The 14,135-nt window shown below is 44.7% G+C and overlaps 1 protein-coding gene across 1 annotated transcript in view; it reads left to right on the forward strand.

The window, feature by feature from the left end:
• The window catches only part of FRMD4A (FERM domain containing 4A), a 240,830-nt gene that overhangs the window by 113,058 nt on the left and 113,637 nt on the right, over positions 1–14,135 (forward strand). Inside the window, exons 7-8 of the mRNA XM_028156513.2 lie at positions 804–826; positions 12,002–12,085. Of these exons, the coding sequence (XP_028012314.2) occupies positions 804–826; positions 12,002–12,085 (107 nt within the window). The remainder of the gene's footprint in view (positions 1–803; positions 827–12,001; positions 12,086–14,135) is intronic.

The following is a 14,135-nucleotide window of genomic DNA, read 5'->3' on the forward strand; positions in this document are numbered from 1 at the left end:
GGACACTACATGAAGGCAGTAAATAAGAGCTCTGGTATTTCAGAATGTTAAGACAGCATCTGTACAAAGGAAAATCACGTATCACGTGTGCAACCTGAGCCTGGGGGAAGCAGATCATTCTGTGTCCCCATTTTCTTCAGCTTGGCCTTCTCCCCCACTCTGGAGAAAGCCAAGTAAACAGCAGGAATTAATTGCCAGGGCAATCACTTTGCGAGCTCTCTAGAAAGAAGGAAAAGACCTTTCCTTTATGCGAAAAAGAGATACACCGAATATGAGCAACATTGGTGATACTAGCAACACTGCAGGATGAATAGGAATTAAGTCATCAGCTTATCCCTTCAACAAAGATTTCTTGAACAAGTACTTTGTTCAAGGCATTCTAGATTCATAAAGGTCCCACGGTCCCTCCCATCCTCCACGTCTTTAGTACATTCAGAACATAGCCACACTCCAAGGCAGAACCACGAGTAGCACCGAGACACAGACAGTGCTGCCCAGACACCCACTGATTGAAACTCTTTAAAGTAGAAAAAGTAAGAGCAGGGCCCAGAGGTGGAAACTTGCAGTTTGCCATTATGAATCACGACCTTTGTATATAACTTCCTGAAGTTTAGTTTAGGTCCTTATATTTCAGTGGCAAATGCACACGCCCCTTCTTAGTTATGTTTCTGTAGCAGATGGGGCCATGCCAGCATAAGCTGCACTTATTCAGCACAGGAGTGGTCGTGACCATAGAGTGCATTTTATCGTGTTTAACCCGGAACCGGGATGTTTCACAGATGTTGAATTTTTTTCTTCCACAGGAGGCGAAGGGAGATTTTTCTAGGTAAGTTTACAAAAGTGTTTTTTTTTTTGCTTAAAAATGCATTCTGTTGCATCTCTATTAAAAGAACGTATTCTGCCCTAGCCGGTTTGGCTCCGTGGATAGAGGGTCGGCCTGTGGACTGAAGGGTCCCGGGTTCGATTCTGGTCAAGGGTACGTACTTCAGTTGCAGGCTCCTCCCCGGCCCATGCCCTGGTCAGGGCTCGTGCAGGAGGCAACCAATCGATGTGTTTCTCTCACTTTGATATTTCTCTGTCTTTCCCTCTCTCTAAAAATCAATGGAAACATATATTCGGGTGAGAATTAATTTTTTTTTTTTTAAAAAAAGGAAGTATTCTGCCTTTTGTAGGCGGACATTTTATAATAATAAAAATTTATGATGAGATCCAGCTCTCAATGTGTCTATTGAAACGCTTACGTCAGGCATACAAAATACAATGATAGGAGGATATTCTGTACTAAATAAAAAGCTGAGAGGCTACTAAAAGGCTGAGATGAGAACCCTGTGTCACGCATGGCCATGGAGTGGAGGTTTGCCAGTTGCCTGAGTGTCTCTGTGAAGCCCCAAATCACCACTGTGGTGTGAATAAGGCCGCAGATAACCCTGGCAGTCCTAATACAGAAGTTGACATCTTTATTTTTCTCTCTCTCAGTTTTAGTTCCTGACCCTCACGAGACAAATGCTACACCACAGGGGGGTTGTGTTCCTGCAAGTGTTACAACATAATACCCCTCCCCCCCTTTTACTTTTCTTCCTTCATGTGTCACGTTAGAGACGACGACAGAGACAGCCTCCCACTGCGGAGCCTGCGTACTGCATTCATACTCGTGGAGAAGCACACACTTCAGTCCCGCCATCGTTCCGTAGGCACCGCCCGCTCACCAGCGTGGCTGAAATGCCTCCCAGTCTGTCAGGGTCATTCCTGGAGCCTTCACGGAGCAGGTGGTTGTAGCCATCCACCGATGGGACTGGCTGCTCAGAGACAGACCTTATTCCCGGGATTCTGTTGTATCCAACTCCCACGGGGAGCCCAGGATAGCCAACTCTTTGGAATCAAGGTCTAGAGGCAGAAAGACCAAACCACATGTACAAGAGAACAGAGCATTGAGGCATAGGATTCTGACTTTTCTCAGGCTTTGGGCATTTGATCTGTAAATGCAGCACTAACTTCCTCGGTTGGCGCCCTGCCTGTACTGGTCCAGCTTTGTCAAGTTCATGCTGACTGGTTCTTCGGGTCTTAGCTGCTTTCTCTTTCCTCTCCTGTGCATTTCTAAAGCTTTCCAACACAACATGAGGTATATGTTCTCATGCAAAAATCTCAGCAAAAGCAAAAAAAGTATTTGCTAACCTAAAACAAGGATTGGCAAACATTTTCTGTAAAGGGCTAGACAGTTACTATCTCGGGTTTGCAGGCCAGACAGTCCTTTTGCAATTATTCAACATCCCTCTCTCTACGTGCAAAAGCAGCTGTAGACAGTTAGCAGCGTCCCAATAAAACTTGGTTGATAGACTTGAAAATTTTAATATTTTATACATTTCCATGTATTACAAAGTATTATTCTTTTGCTTTCCCTCCCCAACCATTTAAACATATAAACACGCTTAGCTCACAAAGCAGAGGACTGGGTCTGGCCAGTAGGGTGTGGTGTGCTGACCTCTGACTCGAAAAGGCAGTCCCTTCAGCTCAGTTTGAATATTTGCATCAGGAGACCTCCAGCCCCTTTTATTTAGGTTTCCCAAGGTCTTGCCATAAGGCAGAGGTAGTCCATGTTTGTATTTTCGTTTTTTTAACTGAGTCTTTTTTACAGCCTAATTAGGAGACCTTGAACACTGTAGGTGGCCAGTCACCATTCACTGAATTTGTTGAATGAAACATTTTTAGGATACAAAAACCACACTGTGTTGTGATTTTCCTTTGTTACTCTTTTACACCCTTCATTTGGTATTGGAGTTTGAAGGTTTTGATAAGTGCAAGTTCTTATCTCCTTACAGAGATTTCTGGAATCCCATGAGAAATGGTGTCACAGTTCTCAGACCCAGTGGTTTCTATTGTCTGCTCCACTCACTGTGGAGGTCTCCCGCTCCCCCTTTTCGTTCGCCAGCTCTGACCTCTGCTGTAAATATTATTTATTGTTGAGAGCACCCTGGCAGGATGGAATGTGAACTGGGGGCAGCATTATCTGGCCCCGCAGAGCATGGGAACGTGGACCACAGGGGCCACCGGGAGGAGGAAGTGCAGGCCTGGCTTGGCAGTAGTTCATGGCCCCCTAATGAGCCTGTGGAATGCCAGCTTGTGGGCTTCAGAGAAACAGAGGATCTGGTTTGGCCTCACAGTTTGTTTGGATCAGCAGCTGTCCCTGGAGAGAAGTAGCTGTCAGGGGAGGGAGAGGTCAGGCACCTCATCCAGAGGTCGGTTTCCCTCCCACACAAGTGCCCACCCCCTCCCGAGGTGGAGGCGATCTGTTGTGTGGGGCTGCCTCCTCGCAGACACCCACTGTGTGGCAGGCTCACGGTGAGTAGGCTCGAGGGGCCTGGAGTCTGGGGGTAAGAGAAGTCCTTCTCAATTCCTTGTTGGTGCCTCTTCCCGTCCACATCCAGAAAGCTCCCTGGAACATTGAAGGTGACCACATTGGGTTTGGTGGCTGCACATTAGGTGTTTTAGATGTCATGATCTCTTAATTTAGTTTTAATTTTTGCTGTATTAATAATTCACACAGGACTATACAGCCTGAGTGGTGTTCAACTGAATATCTTTGACTTGTATATATGCCCTGTAAATACATTATGTTTTCCTGAATAACATTAATAAAATGAGATGTCAGTGTAGAACACACAGAACACTGGATAGGGCTTTTTTATAATATACTAGAGGCCCGGTGCATGAATTTATGCACCAGTGGGGTCCCTCGGCCTGGCCTGCAGATCAAGCCAAAACTGGCTCTCTGACATCCCTGGAGGGGTCCCGGATTGCGAGAGGGCACAAGGCAGGCTGAGGGACCCCACTGGTGCACAATCGGGGCTGGAGAGGGACACAGGAGGTGGCCAGCCAGGAGGGACCGTGGAAGGGCTCAAGGCGTGTCTGGCCCGTCTTGCTCAGTCCCCATTGGCTGGACCCCAGCAGCAAGCTAATTTACTGGTCGACTGTCTGCCCCCTGGTCATCAGTGCATGTCATAGCAAGCAGTTGAGTGTCCTTAGCATATCATTAGCATATTACACTTTGATTGGTTGACTGGATGACCAGATGACCGGACACTTAGCATATTAGGCTTTTATTATATAGGATGGTCCAGGGCATAATTCTAAGATATTCTAGAGCCCAACCTTTTGAACTAATGGTTGCTCCAAAAAGGCAAAGTAACTCTTTTGTAGCCTGAGGGTCCTGATCTATAACTTCCTAAAAAGCTACCTTCGCTCAGGACGCTATTATTCTGTTTACATCTTACATATATTGTATATGTGAATATATACAAAGTGCATTTATGGAGAATGAGTACTAAAAATCTACAAATCACGGGACCAATTGCCTTGAAGCAGCAGAGGAAGAGGGTTATTTTACAAAAGGGAGAAGTCAGAAGTGCTGAGCCGCCTTCACAGAAAACAACTGCAGAAGGACAGCCCAGAAGCAGGACTTCTCTTCCTCATGAAACCACAGGCTCTTCTGTTTCTCCTTTTGGACTCAGCTCAGCAGACCCCAAAGCCGCATTTTTACATAGCACCCCCTTTTCTGGCCAGCTAAGGGAAATGCTCACTTCCTTATCCTACTGAACTTCACAATGAATTCTTGGGTCCCGCGCTGCTGAAAGAAAATGACTCAGGTATAGATAGATAACAAGAATTGCCCACAATAGGAAGAAATATATGTTATACATCCTAACACATAGTGGACAAATTTATAGGATATCGTTAAAAGTTTAGGAAATAGTCTTATCTAAAAACAATATTTTCTCTCTTGTATTATTTTCCTTAGCATAGCATGTAGTCATTGTATTTCATTTCCTGGTGTATATCTAGTAAAAAAGTGAATGTCCATCAACCATCAGGAAATCAGTAGAGTTGGCATGTCTGTTTAAAAACAATTGGCGCCAAAAACTATTAACCATGGCAGTTTTATAGGCAAATATTAGGTTGAGAAGGGTCAACACAGTTTAAAAACAAAATGTTCTCATTTGATAATCACTGCTGAACATTAGTCAACTACATTTTTTATGACTTACACATACTTTATTCAGCACAAAATCTGAAGTAGTATGAGTACTAAGCACTGCCATTTCCTATTAAAAATTTTTAAACTTTGGGTTATTGTAGAAAAATATTCTCTTTAAAAAGGTAAGTGCAGGAAACACCTCATTTAATAAACTGAACAGGACATTCAAATTGTATGCCTACATTCTAATTTAATTTAATAGAAGACATTTCTACACTGTATTAAGTGAGGTGTTACAAGAACTTAAGTTTTTGTTTTTATCCCTAACGGGACCTTAACTGAAAACCCTAGTGGCCAATCTCTATACTCTGACTTTGAGAATTGCCTCGCTTTACTTTCTGTCAGCCCTTCTGAAAGTGTGTGCTACCAAAAAAGAAGGGAAAACATTATTTTAAACATTTTGCCAAATTGGTGAATTGATTAAAAAATACTTTATGCTGAACAGCACAAATAAATGCCCAAACCACTCTGCCTTTGATATAAAAAACCACCCATACATTAACAGGGACTAGTAAAAAACATCTGTTATGTAGAATTTTTTGTTAACAAGATTTATTGAAACCAGATCACTACAGCTCTGTTACTCTGGGCCATCTGCTGGGATCTGGAAATACCTTTGTTACAGAGGACCGGATGTACTGATGCTAATCATCAAGACGGGGTTCTACCAGCAAGAGATTTATTAGGACCTGGAAGCAAACAGCACCTGAAAAAGGCTGATAGTAAGGCAATTCCGTGTGAAGACTGCTTCAGCAGGGCCTGTCATGTGCATGAGAGGCAATGGAGGGGCCTACATCTGCAGACTCTATTCCAAGTCAGCGCAATGACCAGAGAAAAAGAAGCAAAGTTGTGATTGAGTGCTTAGGGGTCAGTGTATATGACATCTGTACAAAGTTGAATGCTTGTCCAAGTCGGCTTCTCAGAATCAGTGGTCAGTAAGAAACCTTACTATATCCCTGATCTGTCCACCTGCAGGTTTCTAACGCTATTTCTTAAAAAAATAAAAATAAAATGCTTTTAGAAATAGAGCAATGTATTACTCAGTCAATAGAAATGAATAGCAGTCCTTCATTAACAAAGGAAATTGCCTTTCACCTCCATTTCAGAAGAGGAGATGGGAGTATCTATTTGTGCTGAAAAATTCCTTTTCTCTTTCACAGACTGCATGTTCTTAGTGCTCTGGGAGAGCAGTTATAAGCAAGCAAACAAACAAATATAACCCCCCAAATAAACAATACCAGACCTTTTAATATTTTATCTTCTGTAAACCATCGGACTATGTAATCTGGAATGTTAAATGAAATTTCTGTGACCAAAAGACACCCTCTTGATTTTTGTTTGAAATCTGTTCTGCCTTTTTAAAGAGCGTTTGTGAATTAATGTGAACGAAACTGCTTACTGGTATCTGAAAATTCCAGGTTTGTAGGCTTTTTATGTCAAACTAGATGATGTCATTGAGGCAGTCGAAGGTTGAAGGAAGAATTTTAGAAGAGCAACAGGAAAAGCAGAGAGCTAGTTTTCTTCTAAAGACTAGTAACACAAACGTTGGTATAGATTGCTATCTTTAAAAAGATAGCCAGCGTTCTTTTCTTGCCCAGCTAAGACGAAGCATGAAAGAAAGTCGCTTAATCTAAAGCAGCAGTCTATGTATAAATCACAAGCCCGGGTCTACTGGTGTCATTACTTTGCACTTTTACATAAGTGGTTTTACTATTACAGCTCAAAGCAAGCGTGGTTTTAAATCATTACTATAGGGCATTTGATGATTTGGGGTATATTTTCCTACAGTTTTTAAAGTAGCCTCTTGAAAGAAAACAGCTGGCACTAAGTACTTAGAGAGATAATACTTTTAGATACCAGTAATTAGTAAAAAATACTCAGTTGTGTTTGTAATAGTCAACATTTGGAATACAACTTACACAACCTCATAATATCTTGAATACCAAACCTGCAAATTTCCCTATTGTAAACTTCCTAGAAAAAATTAATTAAACTTGAAACACATGTCTCAGCCCAAAGAAGAGTTTTTGTGGGAAGAGTTTAAATTTATATAATTCTCATATATTAGTTTACCAAAAACAGAAGAAAAGGGTGTGTGATGTTTTCCTGTGTTTTCACAACTTTGGGGGAGAAGCTGCTGGACCCGGTCAAGCCAGTGAGACCTTTAGAAAGGAACAGAGTAGATGGACATTTGAAACAAAATGTTCAGTGGAAAAGTTACAAATTGTTACAGAAAGTTTTGTTTTGTGCACAAAAGTCTATTTTACTGAGATTTTCAAGTGTGTAATTCACATTTTTCAAGTATAGAAAAGTATTCAGATAGGGTCTTTTGCAGTATAATATTTTTCAAATACCATGGGATTTTAGGCATAAAGTAAGGAGGAAATATTTTATTATGATAAATTGCCTGTTTTGTTAAGGATTTAATATCAATATCAGATTTTGATGGCTATGATACTATGTCAGTTTTTCAGAGTTAAGATTCCCAATCTAAAGGGTGAAGTTGTAGAAAATTAATCAGTTGCTTCTTCTTGTCTATTTGAGTAAAGTTATTCTCTTAAATTGTAGATTTATAAAATTTTTTAGCATGTTTTGAATTTGACAAGTGTAAAACTATGTTAGAAATTCACAAAATTTTCACAAAAATTCACAAAACCCTAAGAAACCAAACTTACTGATCAAGGAGGAAATCTTTCCTTAAATAAGTTAGTAATTAGCATCAGAAAGAAAGGCTCATAGTTCATCAATATGTTTGTAATTTTTGCCCCTCTACTATTGGTAAGTTAGTGTGGCATAGGTATCCATAGAACATGCCCAGAATCTCGAAAAATGCCCTATGCTAGAGAAATCTCAGGGCCCCAGCTGCTTCCTTTTGTCTGCAAACCGTCACACAATGTCAGGAGAAGCGTCCCAGATGGTATCTTTAGCCACCAGCTTTGGAGCCCTCACTATACACCTGAAAGACAATGAGTTTCTGCAGAGAGGCAAGTGTTCTCATTTTCTTTGCTAAAATCTGAACTTTTTCTAGGTTCACAAAAGAAGAAGAGAGGGAAAGGAAAGGAGAGAAAATACTTCCTCCTGGCTTTTCAACATCAAAGAAGGAAAAAGTCTGTTTGTTTTTATTAACCTTATGAATCTGTCTCAGCATTTTCTACATCCATTATGCCATTGAATAAGTAATACAGGTCCACAGTGCATCTCTGAAACTAGGGTCCCAATGTTTCCGAATTCAGAAATTCGGAGGATTTAGACAGGACAGTCAGAATATTGCTTATCTCCCTCCCCCCTCTCCTCCCCCCCCGCCCCAGCAGGGGATGGGCAGCACCGTCTGCTGCCCCGTTACTGCTCCTGCACCAGCACAGATGTGCCACCACGTGGGAGAGAGGAAGGACCAGGGTCATCCTGTGGGGATGGTTAGGTTGCCACCAAGCGGGTTGAAAAGGTTTGTTTCTTAGTGCTTTGCAGATTTTGGAGCTGTGGATAGCGAGGAGCTGTAATACTTTTTTTACTTATGAAATACCTCTCCCTGGAGAACTTTACTCTCCTGATACGCTCAGAAAACATGGAGGCGTTAGTGTGACACTAGCGTAATATTACCGTTTCTGAGTTTCAGGTTAGTCCTTCACGTTACACTGGTATAACTTTCAGGGCCGCATGCTCTATTTATTGTTTCAGTTCCGGTGCGCACATCCAAAACACTCGTTTCAGGGAGGGTTCTTCCACACTGAGCGTATTCCACATGCCCCAGGTTCCTCCTGCCAATTATGAAATCTCATTGGATCTGAAGGGAATCTTCTGAAACAGCATTTCCTTGTCCTTTGTAGGAAAACAAACACATTGTGGATTTTGCAATCCTCCTATCAAATTTAACTTTTTTTATTTCTTCACTTTATGATGTCTCAGTGAAATTGGTTGTTGCTCTTATTTGTGGTAAATTCCTATTTGATGTATTGATAGAAATCATAGTGTTATCTGCAGTAGATCATTGGAACTCTGCGTGTTTTATGAGCAGGGCAGGCATTGGAAAAGATGCAGCATCCACCCCCCTCTATCAAAGACCCCGAGAGACCACATTTTTGCTGGCAGCACTAATAACTACCCAGATGTTTGGGATAAAATCTGGTTAATATTAAAAATAAGAAGACTTCGGTTTTATTCCCGGTTTAGCAAACGACTGTCTCAGAGCCCTTTTTTCTTTCTGTAAGAAATGATCACTGTTTAGGGTGTTTTATAAGTTGGCATTTATCAGGTGCACTGAACCCTGGGGAGATGGCTGGGTGGGGGACCCTGAGAGAGGAAGCTGGGAGCTTTCAGCACGTTTGTTAGGATTTAGCTTCTCGTGTCTCTGGAGATAAGAGTGACCAGTCTTCCGCTAGGGCGGCTTTCTGTACTGCGGCCACAGAGTCTGGCCAGCTCACTGACAGGACTGGCCACCTCTCAGTTACTCCAGATGTTTACAGACAGCAGAAAGGCAAATAGAACATTTCTACATCGACGTCCTTGGGGAAGGCTTAAGAGCCATGGATCCCTTCCAGAACGTAATGGATTTGGACGGGCTTCATGCCTTAGTGATTTCTTGTTGTATTTGTCTGTGTAACCTCGCCCCGGGGGAAAGCCTGAGAGCCCACTGCAGGCTCCAGAGAGGAAGTCAAACCTGGGCCTGTCATCAGGGGAATTTGTTTGCCAACAAACTAGTATTTGGTGGTAAGACAATCCCTTCTTCCTTCAACTCCTTCCTTCCCCAAATAAACTGTGGACGTGATGAGTGTGAGTAACGCCAAGCTCAAACTTCAGCTTCATTGCCTTTCTCACAGTTTCATCCAGTAAAAGTTCTTCCCTAAAAAGTGCCTTTTGATAGACATTTAAGGCGCCATGCTAGGCACTGACGAATCAGTGACTCCGCTCCCCTTTCTCAGAGCAGCAAAATAGGGGAGAGAAATCCAGAAATCCATCCTCGTGGGCTCTCGAGTGTTTGGTGAACTGAATATTTGCTCTAACTATGCCTTAACAGCGTATGAGTAACAATTCCAAACCGTCTTGGGAGTTGAATTTTCCTGACCCCGGAGCTTACCTGTTTGAAACCTCCAGTGACTGACATTGTCTACTGGATCAGTTTGAATTCTATCAGCCTGGCAGTGCAGGGCCTAAAAAGATTTGTGCCTAATCTTTCTTTTATTTAGCTTCATTCCCTCTTATATACTATCCACTCTAATTGATCTCTTCGGTTCAGATTACATGGCCTCCGTGCTCTGCTGTATTCCATTGAGGAGATCCGTGACAGTCCACCCCTTTTCTCCTTGCAGGCCCTGCTCCAAAGCCTGTTCCTACACCAGAGTCCATGGGGGCTCCTTCTTTCTTCTGGACTTTTAAATTTTGTTTGTATCTACATGATCAAACACTGCTCATATTGTCAGTTACCTTTCCATTCCTACCTCTGGCCGCCCACACTAAATTGTGAGCCCCTTTTAGCTGAGGACTTCGGCTCATTGAGGTTTTTGTTTTGTTTGTTTGTTTCTTTGTACCCTTAGCATACCTTCCACATAGCAGGGGCTCCAGAAATGCCTCCAGGTTGTTGGTTATTAATTGACAAATTCTTGCCTTCCCACTTATATGATAACAGTTCTAGTACTTGGGTTTATTAACTCAATAACAAGTTCAGCTTTTCCTTCTGGGTGCTTGTTCAAAGCCAGAATTTGCAAACACCTACTACCACTGTTTCTTAGTCCACCTGAAAAATGCCCTTTCTGGGAACAGCTATAATGTCACCAACCACCATACATGTGTTTCTTTGTCACCGCATACATGAACTGAAAGCATTGGAATGGTTTTGCCCAGTGCCACTTGATATCAGAAGGGCAGCTGCTGTTCCATTGCTGTGGGCAGCATTCCCAGCCGGGCAGGGACTCGGGAGGGCACGTCCTCCAGTTAGCCAAGTGGGCTTTGGGGAGGGGGGGGGTGTTGTCCATATGCCTCAGGAGCTCCCATCTATGACTGTAGTCTTCCTTCCCTCCCTCCCTCCCTCCTTTCCTTCCTCCTTCCTCCTTCCCTCCTTCCTTCCTTCCTTCCTTCCTTCCTTCCTTCCTTCCTTTCTTCCTTTTTATTTCCTTTTTGAGCTGCTAGCTCACTGCTTGTTAGATGTTACTGCCCAAGGTCCCTGTGGCCAGTGTTTGCCTTGTTTGGGGTGAGCAGCATGGAATCTGCTAGACTGTGGTCCAAGGCAGGACTCCACAGGGTGAGATCTGAGTGGCCTTGGTGGACAGTATAGGGAAACAGAACCTCCCCAAGTGAGTGCCACTAATTGCCTCTGGAGGTAAAGTGGGCGCAAACACCCAGAAACCTGTCCAGAGGGGAGCCGAGCATTTGAAGTGTGCTGGTTACACGAGGAGCGGTTAATGTATCGTCCGTACCTGAGAACACGGGAGTCTGTGGGGAAAAGAGTTTCTGGTGCCTGATCCTCCTCCTCATGCCAGATAGTCTACTTCACACTTCCAGAGTAATTTCCATTTCTAAGTTATTTGTCATCTTCCAGAAAACAGGTTCCAACGTGTGGTCAATCCTAGCAAAGAAAATGGTATGTGTGTTAGTGAAGGAGTAACTCTCCTGGAAAAAGCCGCCAGGTGGCCCCTCCTCGGAGCCTCAGGAGCCCATGGCAGTGCCCCAAACCAGACAGGCACACTGGTAACCCTTCTCCTAGATTCGGGCTACCCAGGGCCTCGGTCTGGGTGCAGGGTTTGGGAAGGAACCACAGCCATCTGTGAGCTCTGGGCTCTGCATGCTGAGTGTGCCTTTTCGTCGCTAGTAAGTTAGTAAGTAAGTAAGTAAATAAATAAATAAAAGGAGAGCACCCCTTCCTCCCACCACTTTTCATTAAAATGGAACCGATGCGGGGTCTCACCGTGAGGCCTGGTGCGGTGGTCACTGGAGGGCGAGTGAGTTTCTGGGCCTTCCCTCTGTCTCCGCCCTGTCTTGCAGCAATGAAGCGGTGAGGAGCGACTTGAAGAAGCTGCCCGCGCTTCCCACCCAAGCCCTGAAGGAGCACCCTTCCCTGGCCTACTGGTAAGCTGCTTCTCTCCCAGCGCCCAGGCGTCTTCTCCAGGAGCGAGCCCTTCTTGGGGTGTGTGGGGCTCCCAGCCAGAGCCCCCTCCCGGCCACGCAGGGTCACCCCCGGGGCCCCAATTGTATATTAAGTGGCTGGGGTCTCCATGAAAGCAGTTTCTGCATTTATTTAAATGACGCAGTATGTGTGACATCTCTCCTTTCCCCAAGTTCTTTCATTTTTGAAAAAGAAAAATCTAGAGTTTCACGTTGAAAGCTTCCCCTCCTTGGAGATCCTTTCAAGTGCTGCTCGGGTTTCCTTGTGGAATCCCGTCTTTGATGGCAGGATGTGCGGGGGCTTGAGTTGGGGGAGGGCTGCAGGGTTTTTTTCTTCACAGAAGAGCGAGGTTGATTCTTTCATTTCCCCACAATGTTTCATGTCTCCTGTGTTAGCTGCCATGAAGCATTAAGCTGTAGTTCATCTGTCAGGCCGGAAATTACTGATTCTGAGTGAGTCGGGTGTCTGAAAGGTGCCCAGATGCGGGGGTTGGGTCACAGTGGAGCGGGGCTTGCATTCCTGGGTCCTGGGCTGAATTCTGCTGGGCGACCCTGACCCTGTCCCTAGTGCGGCTTCCCCGTCCTCCTTCTGACTCCTTACCAAAAAGCATCGGAACTGCTTTTATAAAACAAAAGTTAAAATCTCAGAACAAGTCGATCCTGATAAACTATAACGTGGCTCTTACAAACACTTCTGTGATGTGCTTCGTAGAGTTTACAGATTCCTCACAGCTCATCTTGTCTGGATGCTTTTCCAGTGCTGCAGGGGGCGGGGGGGGGGGGGGGGTTGAAGGGATTCCTCGGGCCGGGCCGGGGTGGGCCGGGTGGGACGTGCTGACATACAGGGCACAACGGGAGTAAATGCCAGTACAAGTCATTTCTCCCCCAGAGGCCCCGGGATGGGCAGCTGGGCTGGAACTGAGAGAGCTGCGTGGGCTGGCACCCTGATTTCATCCCTCTGAATGCTTTTGTTGCCTTTCTTCCTCCGGTAACAAAGACGGATAACTAGTGGCTTTATGTCATTTCAAAGACGGAATCTGTTGCGTGTGTCAGCTTCCGAACTTCCAGCCTGGCCATCTGCACCTGTGAACTCCAGCTGATGGCATCCCTGTTCCTGTGTTCCTGGAACACTATTACCCTCTCCCCAATTCCGTAGGCCCCTGGGCCTTATCTGCTCTCTCTCCCCGCCCCCACCCCCCCCAAGCTGTTCCTTTTCAGGAAACCAGTGGTGAAGGAGCTAGAGACACAAGCGTTTAATTAACAATGTGAACGGGAACTGCTGGCTGGGACTGTAATGGCGGTGGGTCGTTTGGGAATCAGAGTTGCTTGTAGCCTAATCCTCCCTCAGATAGCTCCTCATTCATTTGTTTCCAAACATGTTTTGCACCCCATGCTCATTTCAGAGTTATGAACTCCTCTCTCCCCTCCAACACAGGTCTCTCCCCGACCCCTCTGTGTCTCTGTCTCTATCTCTGACACACAGACCCCTTCCTTCCTGTCCACAGGTTCTCTTTGGTCAGTAGGACATCTTCCTCTCCATCCACATCTATAACTGTCTTTTGAGGACACCCCTCCTTCTCCTGTCCCCGTTTAGACCCACAGGCACCCAGCCACCGTCTCAGTGCACCTGTGGATGCAGGACAGTGGGAGGGACATGCCCTCAGGCTTCACAGCCCAGGTGATAAGCCAGTAGCATGGGCCATCCAGATGATGAATTGCTTAAAAAACACCAACAAACAAATAGGGCTTCACCATATTTCATTACCGTTGGCTGGTTGTGGTTGGCTTTAACATTCCAGCCTACCTATTTCAATTTTTAAAAAGCAGAGACACCAGGAAAGGGATACATGCTGTTCATACTTCTAGTAAATGTAGACTGGAGACAGAGCCAGCCTCCCAAGCATGTTGGACGTTTTCCCACTCTGCCTCAGTGTCATCCCTCATCTGCAGGCTTAACCGTGACCCTTTGTCGCTGGAGAGGGCCTTCAATCACGCCTCACATCACAGTCTCAAT

This window comes from Eptesicus fuscus, chromosome 2 (genome assembly GCF_027574615.1).
Source record: "Eptesicus fuscus isolate TK198812 chromosome 2, DD_ASM_mEF_20220401, whole genome shotgun sequence".
NCBI lineage: Eukaryota > Metazoa > Chordata > Mammalia > Chiroptera > Vespertilionidae > Eptesicus > Eptesicus fuscus.